Here is a 24768-nt window from a genome sequence, read left to right as displayed (position 1 = left end):
CTGTGGCTTGCATGGCTGATTACCACGACCGAGGAGTGAAAGGTTCTGGTTGTGGGGTAGGTGGAAAATATGATTTTTGATTTTAGGCGAGCCAGGTAGGTATGCGAAGGGGGTTGTGTAACGTTTTCGGGATGTGGTGTTCTAGGGAAGATATGAGTTCTCAGAACCGTATGTAGGGAAATAGGTATGAGATGGCGGGAAGTCCCGAGGTGAGAAGTGTTCAAGGGGTACCCCTTCAACACAATTCTTGGATCTCGGGATGACTCCACAGGGCCGAGGCTTGTGGATGTAGATTGTTAGGAATCACATCTGGTAGAGCTTGCGATACCTACTCGAGACCATGTACTTTGAGTATTATAGCCGAGGCGAGGGGGTTTGAAAGGGAACATATAATGACAGTTTTATCCCCCCCCCCCCCCACCAACGCGTTGCTCACTACCGACCTAGGACCGAGGACCCTTTTTTTGGGTTTGCGCTTCTTAATCCCCTCACGTTGCTACCTCCACCGCCTAGTTGAGTGAGTGCATTTCGAGTTGACATTGCCGTGAAAAAGAGGCGCGCACTCGTGCCTTGGGTTGGGATGTAAACAATTGAAGTAGCCAATCTCTGTCCAGAGTGACGCCACGGGGTCGCTTGCGAGGTGAGGGGCACAAGAGGGATAGAAGACAGGAGGGGCTTGATGACAGGAGCAAATAGAGGCCGACGACGGTGCTTCGAATGGGAGGTGTACACGATGGAAATATTGCAGGGGGTTCTTTTTGAAGCTGCTGAGGAGGGTTGGTTGGCTGGTTGGTAAAAAGGTTTTGTAGAAAATGTTTGTCAAGTGGTTAGATGCTGGGGGTCCTACCGTTGAATCTGATATCCAGCCCTCAAACTCAGGGACCTGGAAGCCACAGGCGTTCTACAATGGTACAATGTGGGCTTCAAACTGGACAAAGTTGGTCCTCACCGTCCTCTTAAGAATAACAAGCGCCCCCCGCGTTTTCCTTCGCTCGTGGCGCCTGTAGAATGCGAGAAGCGCAAACGCGCAGAGTCCATTAGGTCAAATGTGAAGTCTGGATAACCCCTGCGTCATCCTCCCCCACCCCACCACGGTTGGCCTGTCGCTGGTAAAGATGTGGGTCCATCTCTACCGTATCGGATCACCGCTCTCCACAACTCTTCTTATCAGTGATTGTTCCCTCACACCACACACTCACACACACCCACAAACACCATCCTCGGTTGATGATGGAGGAGGGGAAGAGATGATCTGACGGGAAGGATATACATATGAGGAGAATCACAAGATAGAAAGGCAATGCAGAAAGGGTACTCACCTCAGCAGGGATGGCAGGATAATATAATTATTACAGTCAACGGCGTGGATGTACCGTTGCCTCATCTGGCGCCATCTTCTCAGGGAATCGGTTGGGAGTGCTGCGGTGTGTGTGGTTGTGCGGGCGCAGGGTTTCCCGTCCGCTAGCATTCTTTCATCCACACACGTGGCGGAAGAAGGTCCCGGTTCATCGTCATCTTGATCGTCCGATTGCCCGCACCCGGCGTTATCTGCACGCCGCAAGATATATCTCCTTGTTTTCCCCCCAGCCGGTGGTGTTCTGCGCGACCGGAGTCTTGAAACCGTTTCTTCCCCCTTTACCTAACTCACTGGGAAGCGGCCTTGGGATTGGAGTCCCCTTGGAGAGAGAAACGATAATAACCTACCGGGCAAAAGATTTCTCTTATCAAGAAACCATTAGGCTTTTACGTCCGGCCTGTTAACTGCACTCCAACCCTCCGGCCGCTTCTTGGCATTGCTTCATCGGCCTCTGTTATGCGATAATCTTGGGTCGCATCTCTTGGTTGCCCATCACCTCTTTCCCCTTATCGCCTTATGCCTACGAATGACTTTGCCACTCGACATTTGAACCTCGTCTATTCTTTTTTTATCTTTATCCCTTCACAATCTTTTCTGTAACCAACCCGGCAGTCACCTGCATAAGCCATCTCTGCCATCCGGTTCGTCCTTGCGAGAACGCCAAAGCCAACCTTATCATCAACATCCCGAACCTCTCCTGACAGACAGCCCACAGAAGACCCTTTTGGCGTTTGGGGCTGAAGGTATATGCAAGCTGCACACAGGTAAGCACCTCGATATTCCACGTCTCTGTGTTGTCTTGCTTTGCCACGCGCTGGTGCTTCCCTCAGCCGCTCGGGAGGTTTGCCGTTCTCTTCTTTCATCATCGCCAAGTGACGTCGTTGTGCCTGTCGATACTCCCAATCGCCTGGAACGCCCCAACAGCCATCCCGCCGGCTAGCTCAAAGCGGATTCGTGATCCGGGCGCGAGTTGGCCGGTGGCTGTTTGATACCCTCTCGTTGTGTGTTTGCCCATCATTTCAGTTGTTTTCATGGCGTTAGCTCGCGAGTCAGGCCACAGCTTCAAACGTTGAGTTTGACCCGTCGTTGGTCGTCCTTGGCTGTTCGAAACAGAAACACCGGCTGCTTCGATATGCTGAGACTCGCCATTCGCCATCAGGCTGGAGGAAGAACCGCCTAGGTATCCGCAGCAAGGCTGCCGTCTGTTGTGTCGGTGTCTGTCTGCGGTGTCTTTCTTGCCTGCAGCGCAGCGCAGCCACCGTCCACCACCAGCAGCAGCATCACGTCAACAGGAAACAAGAAAGAAAAGGCCATCCCGTGTTGATTGCGCCCTTGTCGTGCAGCACGCACGCGGTGCCAACACTGTGTTACCTCCCGCCAGCCTGGCACCTAGTCCCCCTTCCCCCAGACACCATATCCTTTCGTCTCATCTTTTTTTTCTTCCCCTCTTCTCGTTCTTGCTTGTTGTTTTTGTTGTTGCTCTTGCTCTTGCACCTCCCCCACCTTTTGCTTGGGCGCCGGCGCTGACCCGGGTCTTTATCGCCTGGTCCAGAAACTCGCCAACCAGAGAAAAGCCTAGCTAATTCTCCGCTATCGCGGCACAGCCACTTTCGATCCGATAGCACTCGCTGCAGGACCCTCCACCACGCGATAACCACTGGCTGAACTCTTGGCAGCCACCACCACCACCTCCCACCACTGCCAGACGTCCACCGTAATCAAGACAACCATGCCAGCATGGCTACAGTGATGGGCGACGTATTGGGAGAATCGCCATCTCGATTTCATAGCATGATTGCAGGGCCGGCCATTCAGCACCAGCACCCGCACGACATTCACTTCCAGGCCCGTCCAGTTCCAGTCAGCCGAACAACAACAGGTTGCGACCGGGATGCCCAGCAGTCCCACCACTCGCGCCCGACGGCGAGCCCCAGACGGCAAGCCTCTTCGTCAACACCGCGCAGAGACTGGCAGGATTCACCAGTGCCGACGCCAGTGGTCGCAGACAAGCCAGCAAAGCAACAACGACAAACACCGTCGAGCCGACCCCCGATGTCGAGTGGTGGGGCCAGCCGCCGCCTCCCGTCCCCGCCTTCTTCGTCTTCTTCGTCGTCCGATCCCTCCTCCGGTGGCGCTGGGCCGCAGTATGACGTCTCGACCGAAAGAGTTCACGATGCCGCCAGCGGTCCGCCTTCTGTCGCGGGCTCGACCACCTCGTCCCTCAGTACCGCCGCAACCGTAGTGCCAGGATCCAAGGCGATGCCTTCTCCTGCATCGGATCACGGTCGGCGCCGGAATCCATCCGCGGATGTCGACATCGTCGATGCGCCCCCCGTTTCGATACCCCTCAGCAACAATGCCCCAAGTCCGCCGATAGAAACCCAAAAGACAATCTATGTCCAAGACCTCGCACATATCCAGACCCTGGCCAAGGTCGAAAATCTTAATGCCACCGGCTCAGGGAACCTTAATGATCCCCCACTACAACAGATGAAGTACGAGATTAGCGCGATGCCTATAGGAGATATTATCGAAATGGTAGCCGCCCTCCTTACCAAGATTACCACCACCAACGACCTCCAACACGATGCTCTGAACCGAAACGCGCACCACCTCCGACAAGCCCAGGCGCAAGCGAGGGGTGAGGAAGCTGGTGGGGACGCCAACGGAAGCCCTCTAAGCAGCAGTGTTTTGGCGTTTCACGGTAAAAACGTTCCCTCGATTAGCATACTGAGCTATCTTGGTCGGATACACAAGTACTGTCCCACCACGTACGAAGTCTTTTTGAGTCTGCTGGTCTATTTTGACAGGATGACGGAGCGGGTCAACGATATGGTGGTCAAGAGCGAGGAGGCACGACGGATGCAATACGTGCATGCGCAAGCTATGAAACCGGCGGCAGATCCAGACACTGTCATGCGGGACAGTAACGAGGCGGAAGAGGATAGCGACGAGACGGACTCTGATCTTGCAGACACCGATGAGGAGGCTGGGAAGGGGATCACGATCGAAAGCAACAGTTTTAACACGCATTCAGCAGCTGGACAGGCGACATATTTTGTAGTGGACAGTTACAACATCCATCGGCTTATTATTGCGGGGGTGACTTGCGCCAGCAAGTTTTTTTCTGATGTGTTTTACACCAACTCGCGATATGCCAAGGTATGTTTTTGCTTTTGATCTATGATCATCATCATCAGAACCAGAGCTAACGTTGTTTTTAGGTTGGTGGTCTCCCTCTGGCTGAACTGAACCACCTCGAACTTCAGTTCTTGCTGCTCAACGACTTTCGCCTGGCTGTTCCTGTGGAAGACTTGGAGGCCTATGCCACCATGCTGGTTGAGTTTTATGCGAGGGAAGTTGTCTCGCAGAAGCCAGACGCGGAGTGATGCGCTTGATTTTGGCCCCATGGGAACGATATGGCTACTTTGACCTTGGCTTTCGAGGGGGGTAATGGCGTGGGTGTCGATAGTGCATTTGGCTATGTACTTGTCAGAATATTTGCAACTTGTCGAATAGGGCGGAGTCGACGTGGGTGAGAGAGAAAAACCAAGCTGAAAGATGGCCAACGTTTCCTTGCTCGTGGGATTGAGCTAGAAAGGGGGTTTCATGACGGACCCTTTTTTTCTTTTCTTTACATTTTCTTAAACATTGGGAATCAAATCTTAGATGGAACTTGGTGGGTTTGGGGTGGGGTTAGGGGGGGGGCAAAGAAACCCAACAACAACAACTACTACGACTACTACTACTACTACTACTACTGCTGCTGCTGCTGCTGCTGCTGCTGCTGCTACTACACTTTTTGTTTTTTGTTTTTTTTGTTTTTTTTTCAAAGGCTCTTGATACCCGAATAGAAGATATCGGGCTCACACACGGACGCAGATGCAGTTGATGATGAATTAAGGCACGATAGACACACACACACACACACCACAAAAATGAGAGCTTAAAATCATGTTTTCGGTAACGGTGAAATGTACTAGCTACCCACCTGTTAGAATTTCTTACACAAGAGGATTTCCATCTCCACTATGCTTGACCCAAGCAAACACTTCAGAGAGTCAGAAGTAGAGCTCTCTGAGAAAAGAATAAAAGTTTACGAGGCATGGATGGGACAAATCCTTGATCATCTTATTGTTTATGCCTCGAGGCCTGTTTAATTATGCATTCGACGCCTATTCAATCTCTTAACAGCCATGGTTCAAACAAAAGTACAATGCATGTTAATATTTACGCTGCGTCAGACTGACCTGATCAACTCGCTCCTTGCTCAAAACTCACCCTCCGTCTTCAGATACGTCAACGCCGCTACCGCCAACGCCTCCATCCCCACGCTCAACGTGGGCTCCTCGGCCGGTGCAAACTCGGCCGTGTGGGTATCCGGCAACTCATGCAAACGCCCGTCCCTCTCATACGTGTCCCAAATACCCGGACTCGTGCTCCTAAGCGTCCAATACGCATGGGGAATGCCCTCTCGAGCAAGAACAGCCAAATCATCACCCAGCTTGCCCATGGCCATCTCCAGGTTCATGGGTTGAATCTGCTCCCGCCCAAAATAATCTTCAAACTGCACCCCAATTTTGTGTAGCGCATCTGGGTCGTTGATAAGCGGTGAAACAAACTGGTCAAGCCTCTGGATTGTCTTCTTCTTCTTCAATACTCCCGCGTTCTCGAATTCCTTCCCCACCACGAGGTCGATCGCCTCAACGAGCAGCTTCATCATATCGCCAGAGAAGGCTCTGACTTCGACCGTCAGCTCGGCCTTGTCGGGGATTTCGTTGGTAGCGTGGCCGGCGTTAATTCTCACGCAGGTAACAAGCGCGGGGCTGTTGGGGTTGTAGAGCGTTTGAATCATTGTTTGGAGTTCCGGCACCAGCGACGAGGCGATGAGAATGGGGTTAATACAGCCTTCCGGGGTGGTCGAGTGCCCTCCCTTTCCGGGGATCGTGATGAGAAATGATAACCTTTCTCCTAGGTCGTTGCCCCTTAGAAGCTGAAGCTTGCCTGCGCTTTTGTTGTTGATGTGTTGACATAATACGATGTTTGGGTTGGGAAATTGGAACTTGTCGTATAGTCCGGATTCCATCATGGACTTAGCACCGCGTCCTTGTGAGTCTGGTTGGAAGAGAACTATGAGGCAGCCACGCCACTTCTTTTTGGCCTTTTGGAGGAGTGCTGCTGCAGCTAGGACCATGGTGATGTGCATGTCATGGCCGGAGGCGTGCATGACGGGCTTCTTTTTTTTGTCGACGGGGTCTTTGATTCTTTTGGTGCTTGCGTATGATAGGTTTGTTTTCTCTTGTATGGGCAGAGCATCGAGCTCGGCCTTGAGGAGAACGGTACGGCCGCGTGGCCCGCGTTGGTTGTCTAACACTCCCACAACGCCGTGGCCGCCGATGCGAGCACGAACTCTGAATCCGAGAGCTTCGAGGTGAGTTTTTACGACATGTGCAGTACGCTCTTCGCGACCGGGGAGCTCGGGGTCTGCATGGAGCTTTTCGTAGAGACGTTTGAGTGTTTCGAGGTCGGGTCGATTCTGCGTCTCCTTGATAATGCCGTTAATGGCAGCGGACTTGGGAGTCCGAGGCGCCGTTGGTTGGGGATTCATGATGCTTGTTGATGCTCTATGAAGAAAAGAATGACCTTGAAGAAAGATGATGAAGAATGAGAGTTGGTCTGGGAAGACAGTCTAATGTTGGGTTAAAGTACTCCCTCAGTTGTGGAGGCAAGTGACGTGATTACACTACATTTCCTTCCGGGCTTGTTGCGATGGGCAAGCACGACCAGTTTCTGGTGCCCCCCATCATGACCATTATTCCAAAGAAGGAACTACCTACCCTGGAGAGAGTAAGTCATGGAGGTTGGGGATGAAGCTTGCCCATGCGCCATTCCCAAACTCGGTACGTGCCGAGGGATGTCGAATTTATCCGTCCACACATCATCCACCGTGAGACAAACACGGCCGGGACAGCACATGGCTCAGCCGGTACGATCCGGCCAAGCACGTGGCCAAGGACTTGGCTGCCTGTCTTTTACTTTTGCCTCATATCTTGCTACCAAACATTGCTCTGCACGGCAAGAGAAAGACGAACAGGATCGGCATTTTGTGAGGATGGGGAAGGGCAGGAAGCAATTTATCCTCGACTTTGTGAGGCTGGGCGCCATGCATTTGAAGCCGAGAATCTGGAACTGTGGACAGATTGTTCTTGTTGATTTTTGAAATCCAGGGGGGATTGAATCTGAGATCTAAATCGAATCCATTGATTTTCCATTTCTGTTCAGTGTACTTGAGCTTTACAGCGATAATGTTCCCAACACGCAGCCGAAGAAAAGGGGCCCCCTTATTACCCCTCAGGTTTCTCACCACATGGTCCCTCCTCGCTTCATCAACAACAACACTGGCGTTATCCACCATCCACAACCCCAAATACCAATGTCCCTCCTCCCCACCCCCAGCTTTCACGCCACACCAACTCCTCTCTGCCAGCTGCCCCCGTCCCATCCCTGGTTCACTGACAGAAACCCTCTTTTCCAACTCCAGCTCCCACATCACCCCCTGGACCCACGCCCCAGTCTGCGAGCTCACCAATGGCCTGACCGGTCAATACTGCACCTACACCAACTCCCACCACGGCCACCGCGGCTTCTCCCTTGTCACCACGCCCTCCCGCGCCGCAGACGTTGCCTCCTGGTTTCTTGACCTCCCCTTGCCCAAACCCTCGGACGGCGCTGAAGGCGAGAAATACAAAGTCGTTACCATCCCCGGAAAAGGCAAGGGCGTCATAGCCACGAAGGAAATCAAGCAATGGGAGGAGATTTTACTTGACTATGCCACGCTCGTGGTGGATGTTGGTTTCACGGTGGAGGTGAATGCGTTGAGGGGGTACAGACTGCTGCATAAAGCGGTCGAACAGATGGGTGATGGGGGTAACGGTGTGATGGAACTGGGGAAGAGCAGCGAGCACGCTCAGGATGTGGTGGAGAACGTTCTGAGGACGAATGCGTTTAGCACGAGGGTCGGGGAGGGGGATTACATGGCGGTTTATCCTACTGTTTCGGTGAGTCTTGTCTCCCCCACGGGGCTGTTGAATAGCGGAAAGAAGTGAGATAGATAAAGGCTGACCCAACACCAGAGAATAAACCACGCTTGCATGCCAAAGTAAGACTCTTCCAACCCCCTTGCAGAAGCAAAATGCTAACAGCACATCCCTCCAGCGCCTACACCCGCTTCATCCAAGAATCCCTCCAAGTCTCCATCGCAGCCTCCAAACCCATCTCCCCGGGCGAGGAAATCACCATCTCCTGTCCGTCCTTTTCTCATCCCCCTTCCCCCTTCCGTGAGCCCAATTCACTAACCCCTTCCCTCCTTAGACCTAACCCTAGGCAAAACCTCCTTGGAACGCGCCCACCTCCTCAAAAAATGGGGCTTCACCTGCTCCTGCCCCCTCTGCACCTCCCCCCCCTCCACCATCGTCGCCTCCGACGCCCGCCGGAAAGAAATCGCAAAGCTCCAAGACCTCGCCATCCGCGCCTTCCAAGCCAACAAGCCGTACCAAGCTCTGCGCCTGACGAGACAGATCTTGCCTCTTCTGCCAAAGGAGGAGCTCTTCCCGCTTGAGAGTGAGCAGTTGGAGAATATGAGCAGGATTTACTTTGTGTTGAACGACATGGACAAGGCGGAAAAGTACGCGAGGCTGAGTTTGGAGGTGCTGGCGAGGCAGGGGTATATCAAGGGGGTGGAGGGGTGGATGGTGGGCAAGATGTTTAGAAGGTTTGAGGAGGAGGAGGGGCCTAGGGGGGTGAGGTATTGATTGGGACTGTTTTCCATGGATGATTTTCTAGTTTGGGGATCTCGAGTTTAGAAAAGGTAGTCAATTGGTTCGGTGATACTATGCGTATATAAAGTGTGGTGAGCATCTTGAGATTACCATTCCAGGCATGGTCTTTTTCAAGTTTTGCAAGTCGAGGCTACTAGGGGGGGATCTTGTCATGGCCGGCAAAATGATATCACAGGCTTCCTTGGGTGAGTAGGCACTCAGTCCAGGGGCATGAAACCACAGTCGGGGAACTTTTGAGTCGAAAATGGTCAGCAGACGCCGTGATGGCTTCATGTCGTATAATGCCAAGCATATACGACAAAGTCCGAGACGAGTGCTCCAGGCCGAGCTCAGCCGAGCCCACTGCCGGAGAGGGCTGTCTGTCCGGGGCACGGAATCGGCAAGCTGCCCCCGGATGGCCGACCATTGGTGGCGATCGGTGGTGGAGTTTGGCTGTTGATCGCAGTATTGTTCGGTATATAAAGAGGCGGGGCGTATGGGGTCGGGTTGTCTCTGATATCTGACCAGTCATGGCCGTCAGCACACCCGGGGGATTATTCGATCGAAGATGGAGTCACGGCAGGTCGCAGAGTGTGGTCGCTTTGCTTCGGAGGGTTGTTGGACAATGTGATAACCAAACCGACAAGCGGTGAGATCCTTCGCAGAAACAATCTCGAGCTTTGGATGGGACAGCAGGTGCAATGAAACACAACTTCTGCAATAAATGACCGAAACGAGAAGGTGGATTGGGTCTCTGAAAGGAGGATAAACACATATCCCAATCATCACACCGAACCGTGAAGTGGCTCCCTGTGATCAACAATTTATGGAGAAGGAGCTTCGCATGGCACTCGGATCCAAAAGTGCCAAAGTTACCCGCCCCCATATGGGGTACCCCGCCTGTCGTTATCCCCGCGGGGCAGCCATCGACCCATCCATCCATTCGTTCGCTTCTCGCCGTTACAACCGGGGCACTTCCCGTCCAGCAGTCGTCTTCCTACAGTATGCACGATAGCATGCCGTGTGCTGTCCCATTGAATTGATTGACATACATACGACATACGAGACACACCATCCTGCGAGTATCTCCCCCCTCTATCATGTCTACCTACGGATGAAGTCGAGATGTTGTCAGTCTCAAGCATTTCACTCCCAGACGCCACCATCTCTTGACCAACTTGGCCTTTGACCTTCTCTTTTTCTCGCTCTTGGCCTGCCTCCAAAAGGAAATCTTCTGTAAGTCATCGGACCGATAGCCCTTCTTGACACTAATTCCAAGAAACGCCAAAGGCTTTGACAGGAGGAGACAAGGAGGAGTGTGTCCGGTACAAATTGCGTCAGCCAAGAGCGGGCCCCCTCGGCAGTGACCGCCAAGCCTGACGCCTCAACCAGGGTCTCACGTTGTGTGCCGTGGGAGGGATCTCAGATGGCGTCGATGGCTTTTCTTTTGTCCGACTGCCCATATCTCGAGATGGCCTGGCACATGTCTTTTTTGGGAGGCATTGTTTTGCATTTCATCCACAGCAAAATCCGGGGATGTTGATCAGCGGAACCCTCTGTCCATTCTGTCGGGTAGGCCAGAGCATCACAACACGGGCATGTTCATGATTCATGTCCTCTTGCAACGGAAACACGGCATGCCACATGCAAAAGCTCCCAACATCATCCGCGAGGGTACAACCGCATTCAGGGTAGCGTTCTGGGATCTTCACTGCGTGATGAGGACCAAAGGCAGCAAACCCTGCTTTCCTTCTGCACGTCTGACCGAGATTTATTCATCCTTTCGGTGTCCTGCTGCGTATAAGCCTGCTTGCAGCAAGAGAGTGGGACCCTGAGGGAATGATGGACAGGGTCGACACAAAAGGTTCCGAGTTAAGCTTGTGTTAGACCCTACCAACAGTTCCGCCTTGGCATGGGGTCGATCACTTCCTTCACAGTTGCAAGTCTGTTGTTGCACCCGCCAGGCCAGTCACCTACCAGGTTTATCCAGAGTTTTCATGTCCTGTTGCCTCTCTGCGGGGAAAAAGGGTGATGGGTGAGGGGGATGAAGGGAGCACGGGGTACGACATCGGTGCAACTCAGGTCAGCCACCTGCGTGCGTGGGATACCGGGGAATATTAAGACTACCTCGTCCGGTGGCGCTCTGTCCCGTTGTGTTTCCATTCTCATTTAGCTCAAGAGCACTCAGACTATCTATCTACCATCTACTGTTGACAACCATCCCCCACCACCGCAACCATGCCGGACAGTCCAACTATTTCGGACACCGGCACTACTGGGAATGAGAAACTGTGCGGGAAAAAACACCCAGTTAATGGCAGTGTAGACTTTGAACTGACACCCCGCAAGTAGCAGCGAGCCCAAGGGTGCCACCGGACATCATCTCGAGAAAGGCCGGTCCGCAGACGACCATGTCGACCTCAATGCCAACCTGGAAGCTAGGTGAGATACTTACCATTGGATGGAAGCACTAATAGATGGCCCAACCACTTACACATATCTTCAACGCAGGATCAAAAACCCCCTTGAGGGCATCCCACGAGACCAGCTAATGCGGCGGGTAGAGGCCTTTTGCGAAGAAAAAGGACTGGCTCAACATGTCCAGCTTTTCCGCAAAGGTGCTCTCGTCGCCCAGAACCCGGACGACTACGACAGAATCGAAGGAACCGAGGCCCTCGACGAGGCAGAGAAAAAGGTCTTGCGGGACGAGGTCGAGCACAAGTGGCGCCTCCCTGCCAAGCTCTTCCTGACTATTGCGACTTGCTCGATCGGTGCCGCTGTTCAGGGGTGGGATCAGACCGGCACGAATGGAGCGAACATCTTCTTCCCGGATATCTACGGAATTGGTGGCACATCAACCCGGGACAAGCTTCTTCTCGGGCTGGTCAATGCCGGTCCGTATCTTGGGAGTGCACTGTGTGGGTGCTGGTTGTCTGATCCGATCAAGTAAGTCCCAGTTTCCATGGCAGGAGTAGCAATGGCATAACTGACATGTTTCTGCCCAGCAACCTGTGGGGCCGTCGTGGTGTCATCTTCTTCAGCGCGCATTTCTGTCTTTGGCCTGTGATCGGTTCTGCTTTCTGCCACACGTGGTGGGAGCAGCTGATTTGCCGTCTCTTCATGGGTGTCGGTATGGGCGTCAAGGCTTCGACTGTGCCTATCTACGCAGCTGAGAACTCGCCGGCCTCGATCCGTGGTGCTCTGGTCATGTCCTGGCGTAAGTGCTCATCAACATGATGTGCGACGGAACGGAGTTTTTACTAATACGAGACGACAGAAATGTGGACGGCATTCGGCATCATGTTGGGTACCGCATTCAACTTGGCTGTGTGGAGCGCAGGAGACATCAACTGGCGTCTGATGCTCGGCGCCCCCTTTATCCCCGCGGTCCCTCTCCTCGTGCTCATCTACTTTTGCCCCGAGTCACCTCGTTGGTACATGAAGAAGAACCGCTACGGCAAAGCCTGGGATGCCATGATCAGACTGCGAAACCACCCGATCCAGGTAGCCCGCGACATCTTCTACATCCACTCCCAGCTCGAACTCGAGGAGCAACTCCTTCGCAACTCGTGGTACTTTCAGCGCATGGCTGAGCTCTTCACCATTCCCCGCGTGCGCCGGGCCACCCTGGCCGCCTTCACCGTCATGATCGCCCAGCAAATGTGCGGCATCAACATCATTGCCTTTTACTCGACCACCATCTTCAAGGACGCCGGGCAGGACGACTACCAGGCTCTGCTCGCGTCGTTTGGGTTCGGGCTGGTCAACTGGCTGTTTGCCTTCCCCGCCTTTTGGACGATTGACACCTTTGGCCGGAGATCACTCCTGCTGTTCACCTTCCCGCAGATGACGTGGACCCTGCTGGCGGCCGGCCTCTGCACGCTGCTGGAGCAGGGAACCGCCCGGACCGCCCTCGTGGCGCTGTTTGTCTACCTCTTTGCCGCGTTTTACTCACCCGGCGAGGGCCCGGTGCCGTTCACCTACAGCGCCGAGGTGTTCCCCCTCTCGCACAGAGAAGTAGGCATGGGGTTCTCGGTCGCGACGTGTCTCTTTTGGGCGGCGGTGCTGGGCATGACGTTCCCGTTCTTGCTCGAGTCGCTGGGGACGGTGGGTGCGTTTGGGTTGTATGCCGGGTTTAATGCCCTGGCGCTGGTGATGATTTTCTTTTGGGTGCCCGAGACGAAGCAGAAGACGCTAGAGGAGCTGGATTATGTGTTTGCGGTGCCGACGAGGGAGTTTGCGGGGTATCAGGTGCGGCATGTGCTGCCTTGGTGGTTCAAGAGGTGGGTTTTGTGGAGGAGGGAGGCGAAGCTGAGGCCGCTTTATACGATGGATCATCATGAGGGGCGGGTTGGGGGGGAGGGGAGGCTGGGGAGTGGGAGGAATACCTTGTCGGAGACGGAGGGGGAGGTCAAGGGTGGTGGGGTTGGGGGGAGACTGTGAAGGGGATTTGATTCTGATTTAGGGTTGGGGAGTTTGATGACTGAACCGGACCGAAGGGGTGTGGTTTGAAATGTGTTTGGGATGGAGGGGGTTTTGTTGTTTTGATTTTTCATGAGATACCTGGGCTATTCTGTTGAAAACTTGGAAAGGGAGGGGGGTGATGAAGTTGTGAAAGACTCCTAATTTCATGTTGTTATCGGTTTGGACAGCTGCTCGTTTGGACCTGTGATGTATGAACGGATTAAGAAAGATATATCAGGGCATGTCAAGGCACTTGCTCTATTTGCACCCCCCCAATAGTAGGTTGGACAATCAAAACCATTTCCATCATGGATTCCACATACTTACGGAAATCTCACCCACGACAGGCGTTTGGTAGCGGGGTGGGTGACTGTCAAGTGGGCGGAAAGATGCCGGCCCAGTTTGAAGCTTGGTCATTTTGGATATTCACTTTTGAGACCTGAAGTGTTGGGAGAGGCCATTCACACAACACTCTTCACGCCCCTTATAGAGCTCTCTCTTATCAGCCCTGGGTTCCACCTCGCTCCGCTTGGGCCCCTCACGCATCAAGCATCTATTTGATTGAAGCACCTGTTTGATAGTTCTTTCTCAATTCATCACCTTTTACCACACCTTTTTTTGACCACATATTGAGCCACTGTATCAATTTTCTTTTCCTTTTTTTCTTTTTCCGGAATTTCACTATCCTACCCCGTCACTGCATGGGCACTCCCACGATATTGGGCCAGCAAGAAGCCTGCATGTTTCCTGCCCGTCAAGTATGCCTAGCGGACAAGCAGTCTCTCCGTCATCACTGCCTCTCACGCTTCAGCACGCCATCCACGTCACCCGCCAGTTAGGCTTCCGATATCTTCGGGTTGATGCTCTTTGTATCATTCAGGATTCGATGCTGGACTGGGAGGAGCAGGCCGCTCAGATGCACAACATATATGTGGGCGCTACTATCACCATAGCGGCAGATGTGGGGAACAGCAGTGGTTCTGGTTTATCATGCTATGAAAGCAGGCTATTGCTACACGGGAAGCGGATCCCTGACGAAGATCTCAGAGTGGTCATTGAGCCATACAGGTGCACGGGTGGTATGTTAACACTTACAGAGAGACTCCAACGCATCGGCCATCCAACCGCCCTCATGACAATGATAGCGCGACGATACCAAGAAATCACGAGTCTATACTTCAAGCGCGGGCATGGGCCTTTCAAGAACGTAACTTGTCAAAGAGAGTCTTGCATTTTGGAGAATTCGAGACGGGATGGGAAAGTTGACAAGATGTGAGTGTACCGAGCAAGATCGAGAGCTGTCGAGTGGTACCTCTCACTGGGACTTTCCACAAGCTTGCTCTCATTCCGACGCATCATACAATCTTTTAGCTTCAGGGTTCGAGCCATCCAACGGAGCTAATGGGATACACTGGGAGCCAGGTGCATGGTCCAGCAACCCACGCAATTGTTTGATTTTGCAAGGGTGAACGGGATGGGCTGTTGAAGAGGTCTGGGGCTAAGTTAAGACAGCTTGTCCAAGACTGCGGGTCAGGGTTCTGCAAGGTCGACAGGACGAGATATTTGTTTTCCAAGAGCTGGGGGAGAGTTGTTGAAAACTATTCGAAACGGGCCCTGACTGTGCGCTCGGACAGACTGCCCGCGCTTTCAGGACTCACATCCAAAGTCGCAACAGGGCTGTGCCCCTACCCTGTGTACTTGGCTGGGCTATGGAACCAAAAACCTGACGCGGACCTTTTGTGATGTACAAATAAGGCCGACATAGGCACCCGACCAGAACGCTACATTGAATCGACTTGGTCCTGGGCTTCTGTGCAGGGGATCGGTGTCCGCTGGACGGCCCAAGACCAGATGCGGATGGAGAAAGACATTACGTTCGAGGTGCAAGATGCCTCGTGTACACCTCAGACAGCGGTGAACCCGTTTGGTGCGGTCAAAGATGGCCGGCTCAAAGCATGTTGCTTTACATTGATGTCCCCTGGTTGGGGAAGAATAAAGGAGGGCCGCAAAGTCCTGAATGGACAAGACTTATACTAGTTTAAGAAGAATACCCCGTTGTATATCTCTGGAAAACGTTCCGACCATATTCTATCAATGAACCTTGTTAGTCTTTCGACCAAGTCCCTTTGAAGGCATGATTTCGATGAGAGCAGTGTCCTCCCCAGCCGGGTCTGGATCAGCCTAACTGCATGGCGGATCCCTGTGAATGCACTCCGATCGGTGGCCGTTACTAAAGGTTCTGTGGACAACGTGGGCGTATCAAAGCCCAGATCTTGGAGTCATCTTGATCAAGGTGGGGTAGGCACTATCTTTCGGGGTGGCCGAGGACGGGAGATGTCAGATGATATCAGAGCTCTTGCCCAAACATTGGCTTCTTTTCTTATAATACACAGATATCAACTTCCCCAACAGAGACATGTGTATAACTTTGTTGAACATGTCTTTGATGATCGGGGTGCTTCTGGTACTGTTGCTCGTCGCGGCAACAGTTGTCGCTTGGCGACTCTCGGGCCGATCCCCACCTCCTCATCAGCCCGCATCACCTTATCCTCATCCGAGCTTCAACGACAACAGAGAGAAGCCCGGCATCGCGAAGCAGACAACCGATGAAGACATCCACAATGAGGTCAAAATCGAACCTCTTCACGACTTCTCATGGCAGGACACACCACCCCTCCAGCTCCGGCCCTTCAAGCCAAAATACCACATCACCATGGCCATTCAGACCTCCTCCCCGTCAGAGCTGATCATCATGGATAAGAACTATCTCGATCGAGTCACCGCTCGGAAAGCAATCCTGGCCTCCCACCCAAAAGTTGTCAAAGGGTACATCCCCTCTGGCATCGCCCCCATCAGGGAGCTCTACGCCTACCTCATGGCCACCTACCTACCCACCCGCTACCCAACCATGTTCTCCCTCTCTCCCGATCGAACAACCCTTCACAACAAAATCACCTCTTGCCTCTCTCCAGTCTCCCCCCTTGACCTCCCCCCCGACGAGCTCCTTTCCACCCTGGCCACAACCATCGAAGACGACATCTTCCTCCTGCTCCCCGACCCGGCTACCGGCCTCCACCGCTGCGTGGCCTTCCTCTGCTGCCACCCCTCCGGCTTCGACCCTTCAACAAAGCTAGACCAAACCCTAGCCGGCATCCACGGTCCTGTTCCTTCCTACGGCAAAATCGGTGCTAGCATGGAGAAATTCTTCTCCAAACTGGAAGTGGGAAAGCCAGTTAAGAGGGTGAACTGGGGGCTTCAGACGCATAAGGAGCTGTACACGCCGAGCGGTAACCACATCCATGAGCATGAAGTGGATAGTTTGACGGAGGAGGATAGGGAGGGTATTGATGTTAGTCAGACGAGGTTGAGGGTTGAGTTGCAGACCTTGACGAGACTGCCGGGGACGAGGGGGATCGTGTTTAGTTTCAAAACCTTTTTGTATGGGTTGGATGAGATTAGGGGGGAGGGGAGGGGGGAGGAGCTGGCGGTGGCGGTGGAGGGGTTGAGGGGGGGGAATGCGAAGGGGATGTGGGTTTATAAGGGGGGGGTTAGGTGGGGGGAGAGGGTTTGTGGGTATCTGAGGAGTTGACGGAAGAGGAACTCGTACCTGCTCTGGTGGCTTGATATCGAAGTTCGGAAGGTGGGTCATGATGTCATGTTATTAGAGTTTCGACAATGGCGGCACCATACACGAATGCTGCAGATTTTTGTTCCATGGTCCTAAAAATTGTTTTGTCGTTGGGAAAACCTGGCCTACGTTAACCTACCTTTTTAGACACGTCCAGGGCAACCCGCTGCCCGGTCATTTTCTCCCTCGGCCCCCGGGCACAGCTTCCGTTCGCCATGGCTACCAAAGGCAGTGATGATGATCCCACGACGGACAGGGCGGAATCTTCGCCGACAACAAAAGAAGCTCCACCGTTGCCGGCAGCAGCTCTGTCTGATGAAAAGTCTCCTGGTGTCCGCCGTGCCGAGGCGCTGGCTTCGGTTCTCACCAAGGCCGACTACGTCTTCATCTTCTTTGGCGTCTTCATAATTGCCTTCGCCTATGGTCTCGACGGCATGCTCCGCTACGCTTACCAGCCTAATGCCACGGCTTCTTTCTCCAAGCACTCGCTGTTGGCAACTGTCAACGTTTTACGCTCCGTCATCGCCGCCGCAGCACAACCCACCTCAGCCAGGATCGCCGACATCTTTGGCCGTGTCGAGCTTGTGTGTTTGTCAGTCTTTTTCTACACTCTCGGCACCGTCTTGGAGGCAACTTCACAAAATGTCGAAACATTTGCCACCGGGGCGCTCATCTACCAGATTGGATACACCATGATCATCTTACTGCTCGAGGTTATCATTGCCGACATCACCACCACCCGAGCTCGCCTGCTGTTCAGTTACATCCCCAACGCCTCGTTCCTCGTATTGACTTGGGTCAGCGGAAACATTTCTTCGGCCGTGCTTGCTGTCACAACTTGGCGATGGGCCATCGGCATGTGGTGTATCATCTATCCGGTGTGCGCCATGCCTCTGATCATCAGTCTCCTGGTAACTGGCCGTCGAGCCCGCAGGTCACATGTGATGGATGGATACGTCGACCCGATCAGAGCTCTCCCCTGGGGCAAATTTTTTGCGTACTTGTTCTGGCGCCTCGATGTCATCGGAATCATTCTCATGATTGCTGTCTTCGCTTTGCTCTTGGTACCCGTCACGCTGGCAGGTGGCTTCAAGACATCCTGGACCAGCGCTCATGTCCTTGGCCCGTTGATAGCTGGCTTCACCGCGATACCGCTCTTCATTGGGTGGCAGCTCTACACCCCCCAACCGCTTGTGCCATTCAGACTCATGAAGAATCGAGCTGTGTGGGCCGCCCTCGGAATCGCCTTGATGCTGAATTGGGCGTGGTATATGCAAGGCGACTACTTGTATTCGGTTCTGGTCGTTGCTTTCGATTTCGACGTCATGACGGCCACTCGGGTGTCTTCCTTCTACACATTTTTCAGTGTTCTTACCGGCACCGTTCTCGGATTTGTCGTATACAAGGTCCGCCGGCTGAAAGTCTTTATCGTCGTTGGAACATGCCTCTTCATGGTTGCTTTCGGTCTCCTCATCAAGTATCGAGGTGATACCGACATGTCCAGCCGAGCTGGTGTTGTTGGCGCCCAGGTTGTTTTGGGTATCGCCGGCGGCATGTTTCCCTACCCGGCGCAGGCCTCTCTTCAAGTGGCGCTGAAGCACGAGAATCTCGCTGTCATGACGGGCCTCTACCTCGCCACTTACAACCTCGGATCTGCATTTGGCGGTGCTGTCTCGGGCGGGATATGGACTCAGGTCTTGCCAAACCAGCTTGCCTGGCGGATGGAGGGATTCAACAATGAGACCTTGGCAACATCTGCTTACGGGAATCCATTTGCCTTTGCGAAGCAGTACCCTGTGGGCACGCCCGAGCGGCAGGCGTTGATCGACTCTTACAAGTACGCCCAGAGGCTGTTGACGATTACGGGGATTTGTTTGTGTGTGCCGCTGATTGCTTTTGCGTCGACGTTGCGGAATCCAAAGTTGAATGATGAGCAGACTTTGAAGGAGGACGAGCCGGCTGCATAGATATAAGTGATAAAATGAATTTGTTTTTGGTTATCGTTGAGAGTTACCATACAAGACGGAATCCTTTGCGTAGTTGATCAAGGTACTAATTCAACCAACGTACACTTGAAGACCTGCCAGATCACAGACACCAACCCCATGGGCGGTTGGCGAACTCACCCAAAGGTGAAACCTGAGTTGAAGCCAATCTCAGGCAACAGCTAAAGTACCTACATTAGAGCGGTGGCACTGCCAGCGTGGGAAGATTGATATACTATGATGCCTGAGCTTCACGAAATCTTTCCTATGGTAGGAACCTATGCTATGCTCCATCACACTCACACGTCCTGTAAATTTCGCTTACCTACCTAGGTACTCAGTAATCGCCCACATCCGACGGGACAACAACTGTTGGAGAATTTTTATAGTTGCTATGTGCCTGAAGTCACTGTGACACCAAAACGCCATTCACGGGCTCATATGTATGCATGTATGGGGAGTCAGAGGCGGGGCAGCCGCGCAAGGCACAGTTTCCCAACCCAAGGATACTTAACCTCCCACCATAGCCCAAACTCAGTAACCGCCTCCCAGACCTTAGACAGGGCACAGTCGCTACTCGATCTTTTGTTTGCTCTTTGGTCGTACGTTAGTACCTCGTATACCTCACCACAGTCAAGACCTCAAGATCTACGGCGAGGGAAATGCGGCTCATCAACGCTCGCACCAAGTGCCTCGAAAGATGAGGAGTTATCATTCCAAGACATGCAATCATTGGATCAATGCGACATCAATCGCCAGGCAAAGTTAGAACTTTGCCGTGGGCAAGCTTGCAAAGATGGCATTGCCTACAGTTGGATCGACACATGTTGTATCGGCAAGACAAGCGCGCGGTTAAGCTGAGCGAAGCCATCAACTCCATGTTTCGTTGGTACGAAAAGTCAGCAATTTGCTACGCTTACCTCTCCGACGTACATCAAGGACAGTTGGATCAGGTCTGCCACAGCCGCACGTGGTTGGACGCTTCAGGAACTCCTAGCACCACGGAAGATGAGCTTGTTCGATTCGGGATGGACTCAGCTGGGCACAAGTTCTTCCATATCGGCAATTATGGAGGAAGCCACAGGAGTACCTCACCACATTCTCACGGGCATTGCAAGCTTGCACACCTGTAGTGTGGCGCAGAGAATGTCCTGGGCGTCAAGGCGAGTTACAACCAGGCCCGAGGACATGGCCCTATTGCTTGGTTGGGGTTTTTTGACGTGATGATAGCCCCATCTATGGTGAGGGAACCGAGCGCAATGGTGTAATGTCACACATCATGCAAAGCCTTCCAATAACCCGTGACGGCAAAAAGCTGACTTGGGTTCCGGGAAGGACCTTGCTGATGTACGCTGCCGCGACGGGGGATCCAGAGAAGGTCAACCAAGTGTTTCGGTACGATTCTGACCTCGAGGCACAAGATTCTGAGCGTCGAACTGCGAAGGATTGGGCCAAGTCTTCTGGATTAGGCTGGCGTGCGCTATTGCCGGCCACCGCGGAGAACCACCCGACAGCGAGGAGAGTCCCTAAGACTTGCCTGAACGCGCCTAGTGACGTGGGCAACTGGAATCTGGGACTGAGTCCTGAATTTACCCAACTGCCCCACATATCCCAGGTTCTTAAGGGTCGACCTGATCCATCCTGGGTTTTGCCGTACCCGCGAACTGATGATGACCCACTGGATTGGGTTTCGGCCGTGCTGGATTCATCATGCATGGGCAGTCAAGACATCAAACCCATCGTCGATCTACGAGGTCTACAAAGAGGAGACGATCACCTTCACCTAGATCGCCATCCCGAACTCGAAGGCCACCGTCAAGAGACCGATCAGGGAGCTCCTTCACTCGCCGCAGTTCTTCAGATGCCGTGATATCCCGGGACCGAAGAGGAGCCAGTGGGAAGTCAAGCCAGCGCAGCGGGGGGGTCGTCGAAAGCAGAAAGAAGGGGTACAGTCATCGTGCTACCTTGGGGGGGGGGTTTACGGGTGCCAAAGTAAGCAAAAATTAAGCAGGCTTTGGTGCAATTATATACATGATCGGCATTATCTCCCCACCAGAATTCTCATCTTCATATCAAAAGATTTCCTCGACCGTGCCCGTTCTCCTAGATGGTTTGGTTGTCCTCAGAAGCACGCGGTTCCAAACGTGACCATTGAAACCCTGTATTGTGATTCAGGGGTACCAAACATTGCGTGCTTGACGTCAAGCTCGTGGTTTACAACGGGAACACCTCATTGCAACCGAAGACAGGCCTCGTACCAAATTGTCTTCATGATCGTATCTAGCCTTTCAGAATAACTTGTGAGTTGGCCGGCGCTTTGATTGGGCCACACGATTCTAGTCAGCATTTGCCTGGCCCCTTCCCAATCCGCAACCCTGGTTTTCTGGCTCCATACGGCGATCTTCTGACGGAAGAATAGCTTGAGGGAATGGAGGTTATCCTTTGGTGGAGGTGACACAGGCGGAATATAAGTGTGCGGGTGGTCGGGATTGTCGTGAGACGGTGAAGAAGCACCGCTACGATCCTGCGAGGAAGATGAAGAAACTGAACTTTCGGCGTAGGTGAGGCCGGGCCAGATGTCTGTTTGAGAGGTTGATAAAACTTCTGATGATGTAGTGCTGAAGATGTCCTCAGCTACACTTGCCAAGCCCGTCGTCATTGGGTCTTGTTGTTGCTGTTGCTGTTGCTGTTGTCTCTGGAGAGACACACGGACGGTGTAGGCGGCTATGACAACCTCCCATATCCACAGCTCTGGGCTGTAGGCGCCAATTTTCATGGCTGCTTCGGTTTTGGTAATGTCTTCTCGGAGGGTGTTGAGGAGATGCCAGAGGAGGTCGGGGTCTATGGTCTCGTCTTGGTGGGTTTGGGTCCAGAGAGGGGATAATATGAGATGGGTGTAGAAGTAACCGGCTGCGGCCCAGGCACGGCTTGAGCTTGGGTAGTAGATTGGTGGTGCTTGACTGTATGGGTGGCCTTTTCTCTTGCTCTTTTTGTGATGCCGGTCCTTGTGAAATGAAGCTTTGGATGGTGAAGACGAGGAAGGGTCTGGTTGAAAGAGCAGGCTGGCGATGTAAGACTCTGTGTCTGAGAGGAGGAGTGAAGTCGTCTCGCTGTTATTGTTGTCGTATGGCGTGAAGCAGATTGAGGTGAGGCGCTCAAGGACGTTGAATAGTACTTCTCCCTCAACATCGGCTTTGCAGGCCTCGAGACAGGGTGTGGAGGTCAGATAGAAGGGCGAGAGGCTAGTGGCTTGGACTTGAGCAGTTGATAACAGGGTTGATGTGGGTTTGGTGAAATATGGATGGGGATAGCAGAGGGTCAAGTCGGTTTCGATGATGTGTGATTCTAGAAACGGGTCCCTGGATGCAGCAATGTAACTGCCAGCCCTTTTGATAAACATTTAGTACAGACATCGGAAAAGTGAAGCAGAGGTTCGAAAGACTGAAATCTGCCTGGGATTGGTAACGGTGTATTCAACTTACATCAGAATGATTCTTTGAAGCATCCCATAGAACCGATGCTGCCATTCCTCGGGGCGCTTCATGTCGATCAAAGTACAGAGACCATTGATATGTGCCTCGGCGGCAGTTGGGTCACCCATGCCACCCTTAAGATTGTTAGCAGTGCGATACAGGCCTAAGAAGAACAAAGGTATTACTTCAGCCAAAGCTAACCCAGCAATCAAGCTCAGACACCCATCACTAGTGCACGTTTCCAAGTCTGTAACTTTGCTGTTTAGAGTCCTCATCGCCTCGAGCTTGTGGTACAAGTACGTCTCTTCCATCTCGGACTCCCTTAGGCCGCCACTGATTCGGGAATAGTGCAGCGCACTCATGATGAGACAGGCTCGAAATGTGTCTGGATTGGAGAGGGCGATTCCGACAGTGTTCTGTCAGCTATATTGCCCATTCTTGTCAAGTAAGGAGGCTGTAACTAACCACTGGGAACTCGCACTCTTCGGTACAGCCGTCCGGCTGAAGATCCGATAGTTGGCAACTTTCCCCCTGAATATCAGCCTCACCCCCTTTATCAAGTCAACATGCATGCTGGATCCATACAGTGATTGAACAGCTCCAACGACCGATATGGCATTTTGATAGGCAATGTATCAAATGGATCTGCCGGTGAGCTCAGGTACGCTACCAGAGGTGGTTGCATTGTTGCAGCTGCCGACGAAGGGGAATCAGATGCACCCCTGGCTCCTTCAGCAGCATAACCGCATTCCCCCCCACGTGTCAGACAGTTGGTGCTACTCCCGTTAGCCATACGCACAAGACATAGGTAGATCAAAGCTTGTGCCCACCAGACCGGTTTGAGCTCGTCACATCGAATATGCCGCTGCTTGCATGTCAGACAGCCATGTCGACTCCTTTTATGGGGCCTTCTCTTCCTCGCTGGATGTGACGATGACGATGCCTCAGCCATTTCTTATGAGACAAAGAAATAAAAAAGCTGTGAAACTTGCAACAAAATCCAAGGGGGCGAAATATCCACATCTCATCCGTTATATAGGTAACCCATCTCAACACTCACCTTCAGCTCCCTCAACCCAGCAATTTTACACCAGAGACGAGAAAGCCTTCAGCAATTCCGCCCCCATCAACCATTGATCACTCTACATTTGACAACCGAGGCCGAGACACACCCACACCCCATTACTAACCCCCTCTCACAGCCTTCCCACTCCAAAACTGAGGTCATACCACCCAGCCCAACCAGTCCCAAGTCTCAAAAACTGCATTCGCTTACTCATAGCCCGACCTTCTGTGTCTCCCACATATCTGTCATCAGGTACCTAATCTCCATTCGTGACACTCAACTCTTCCGACTTTCCGAGCCTCGTACCCCCAACCCCGAATTCCGCTGTACCAGGGTAAATAGTGTGACACCCGCAGCGAATAAATGACACATATACATACACATATAATATCGAAATGTGGCGCAAAAGGCGGGCATCTCCATCCCTGAACTCGTGCAACCTCGGGTTTGGAAACCCCCTTAGTCATGAGAGTAGTCAGCCAGATGATCTGTCTCCCGCTGGGGCCAAAGTCGGGTGGTATTTCTTTCATGCGGCCGGTCGCCGGTCGGATGTTAGAATCTAGATTTGTCTGCCGATGACCGGAGATCATGATATCAACCTAGAGCGGTGACGCCGTGGATGATTGGTGGTACCTAATTCGGAGTGTCTGGGCAGACGGGCCTACCCGCAGAACTGTGTAGGCGCATCTGACAAGAGACCTTATGCGCATACCTGCAGTACTCACTCTGCTCATCCGGCCGCCCCTGCCAAGCTCGTGAACAATACCCCACGCCACACAGTTGGTAAAGCAGTCAAGAAGACCTTCTCGATTAAGAATAGTAACCATACCTAAACCTTCCTCTGCTAGTCACAACATCCCCCCTCATACGTAGTCTAAGCAACAACCCTCCCAACCCCCCACCCCGGTTTTTTCACATTTTAGTACCTTTGGATTTTTTTTATTTTTTTAACATTAATAAAATTAAAAATAATTGTAA

At 52.9% G+C, this 24768-nt stretch overlaps 8 protein-coding genes across 8 annotated transcripts; 7 read left to right on the top strand and 1 right to left on the bottom strand.

Annotated features, from left to right (window-relative positions):
* Positions 1 to 3106: 3106 nt before the first annotated feature.
* PODANS_5_4550 (uncharacterized protein) lies at positions 3107 to 4746 on the top strand (the record flags this gene model as incomplete). Its single annotated transcript, XM_001905272.1, has 2 exons — positions 3107 to 4519; positions 4582 to 4746. The coding sequence occupies 2 exons, from the start codon at positions 3107 to 3109 to the stop codon at positions 4744 to 4746; spliced, it is 1578 nt and encodes a 525-aa protein (XP_001905307.1).
* An 881-nt stretch (positions 4747 to 5627) lies between these two features.
* PODANS_5_4540 (uncharacterized protein) lies at positions 5628 to 6965 on the bottom strand (the record flags this gene model as incomplete). Its single annotated transcript, XM_001905271.1, has 1 exon — positions 5628 to 6965. One exon carries the CDS (start codon positions 6963 to 6965, stop codon positions 5628 to 5630), a length of 1338 nt encoding a protein of 445 aa, XP_001905306.1.
* A 697-nt stretch (positions 6966 to 7662) lies between these two features.
* PODANS_5_4530 (uncharacterized protein) lies at positions 7663 to 9168 on the top strand (the record flags this gene model as incomplete). The annotated part of the gene is made up of 3 exons (XM_001905270.1): positions 7663 to 8459; positions 8543 to 8661; positions 8729 to 9168. The coding sequence occupies 3 exons, from the start codon at positions 7663 to 7665 to the stop codon at positions 9166 to 9168; spliced, it is 1356 nt and encodes a 451-aa protein (XP_001905305.1).
* A 2244-nt stretch (positions 9169 to 11412) lies between these two features.
* On the top strand, positions 11413 to 13617 carry PODANS_5_4520 (uncharacterized protein; the record flags this gene model as incomplete). Its single annotated transcript, XM_001905269.1, has 5 exons — positions 11413 to 11465; positions 11524 to 11616; positions 11686 to 12120; positions 12180 to 12391; positions 12452 to 13617. The coding sequence occupies 5 exons, from the start codon at positions 11413 to 11415 to the stop codon at positions 13615 to 13617; spliced, it is 1959 nt and encodes a 652-aa protein (XP_001905304.1).
* A 781-nt stretch (positions 13618 to 14398) lies between these two features.
* Positions 14399 to 14914, top strand: PODANS_5_4510 (uncharacterized protein; the record flags this gene model as incomplete). The annotated part of the gene is made up of 1 exon (XM_001905268.1): positions 14399 to 14914. One exon carries the CDS (start codon positions 14399 to 14401, stop codon positions 14912 to 14914), a length of 516 nt encoding a protein of 171 aa, XP_001905303.1.
* Positions 14915 to 16075: 1161 nt separating this feature from the next.
* On the top strand, positions 16076 to 17227 carry PODANS_5_4500 (uncharacterized protein; the record flags this gene model as incomplete). Its single annotated transcript, XM_001905267.1, has 1 exon — positions 16076 to 17227. One exon carries the CDS (start codon positions 16076 to 16078, stop codon positions 17225 to 17227), a length of 1152 nt encoding a protein of 383 aa, XP_001905302.1.
* Positions 17228 to 17481: 254 nt separating this feature from the next.
* Positions 17482 to 19233, top strand: PODANS_5_4490 (uncharacterized protein; the record flags this gene model as incomplete). The annotated part of the gene is made up of 1 exon (XM_001905266.1): positions 17482 to 19233. The coding sequence occupies one exon, from the start codon at positions 17482 to 17484 to the stop codon at positions 19231 to 19233; it is 1752 nt and encodes a 583-aa protein (XP_001905301.1).
* An 860-nt stretch (positions 19234 to 20093) lies between these two features.
* Positions 20094 to 20475, top strand: PODANS_5_4480 (uncharacterized protein; the record flags this gene model as incomplete). The annotated part of the gene is made up of 2 exons (XM_001905265.1): positions 20094 to 20194; positions 20301 to 20475. Coding segments are annotated over 2 exons (276 nt in total), but the record flags the coding sequence as incomplete, so codon positions are not given.
* Positions 20476 to 24768: the final 4293 nt, after the last annotated feature.

The sequence above is a fragment of the Podospora anserina genome, chromosome 5, assembly GCF_000226545.1.
Source record: "Podospora anserina S mat+ genomic DNA chromosome 5, supercontig 5".
Lineage (NCBI taxonomy): Eukaryota > Fungi > Ascomycota > Sordariomycetes > Sordariales > Podosporaceae > Podospora > Podospora anserina.
This window is presented reverse-complemented; position numbering and strand designations above follow the sequence as displayed.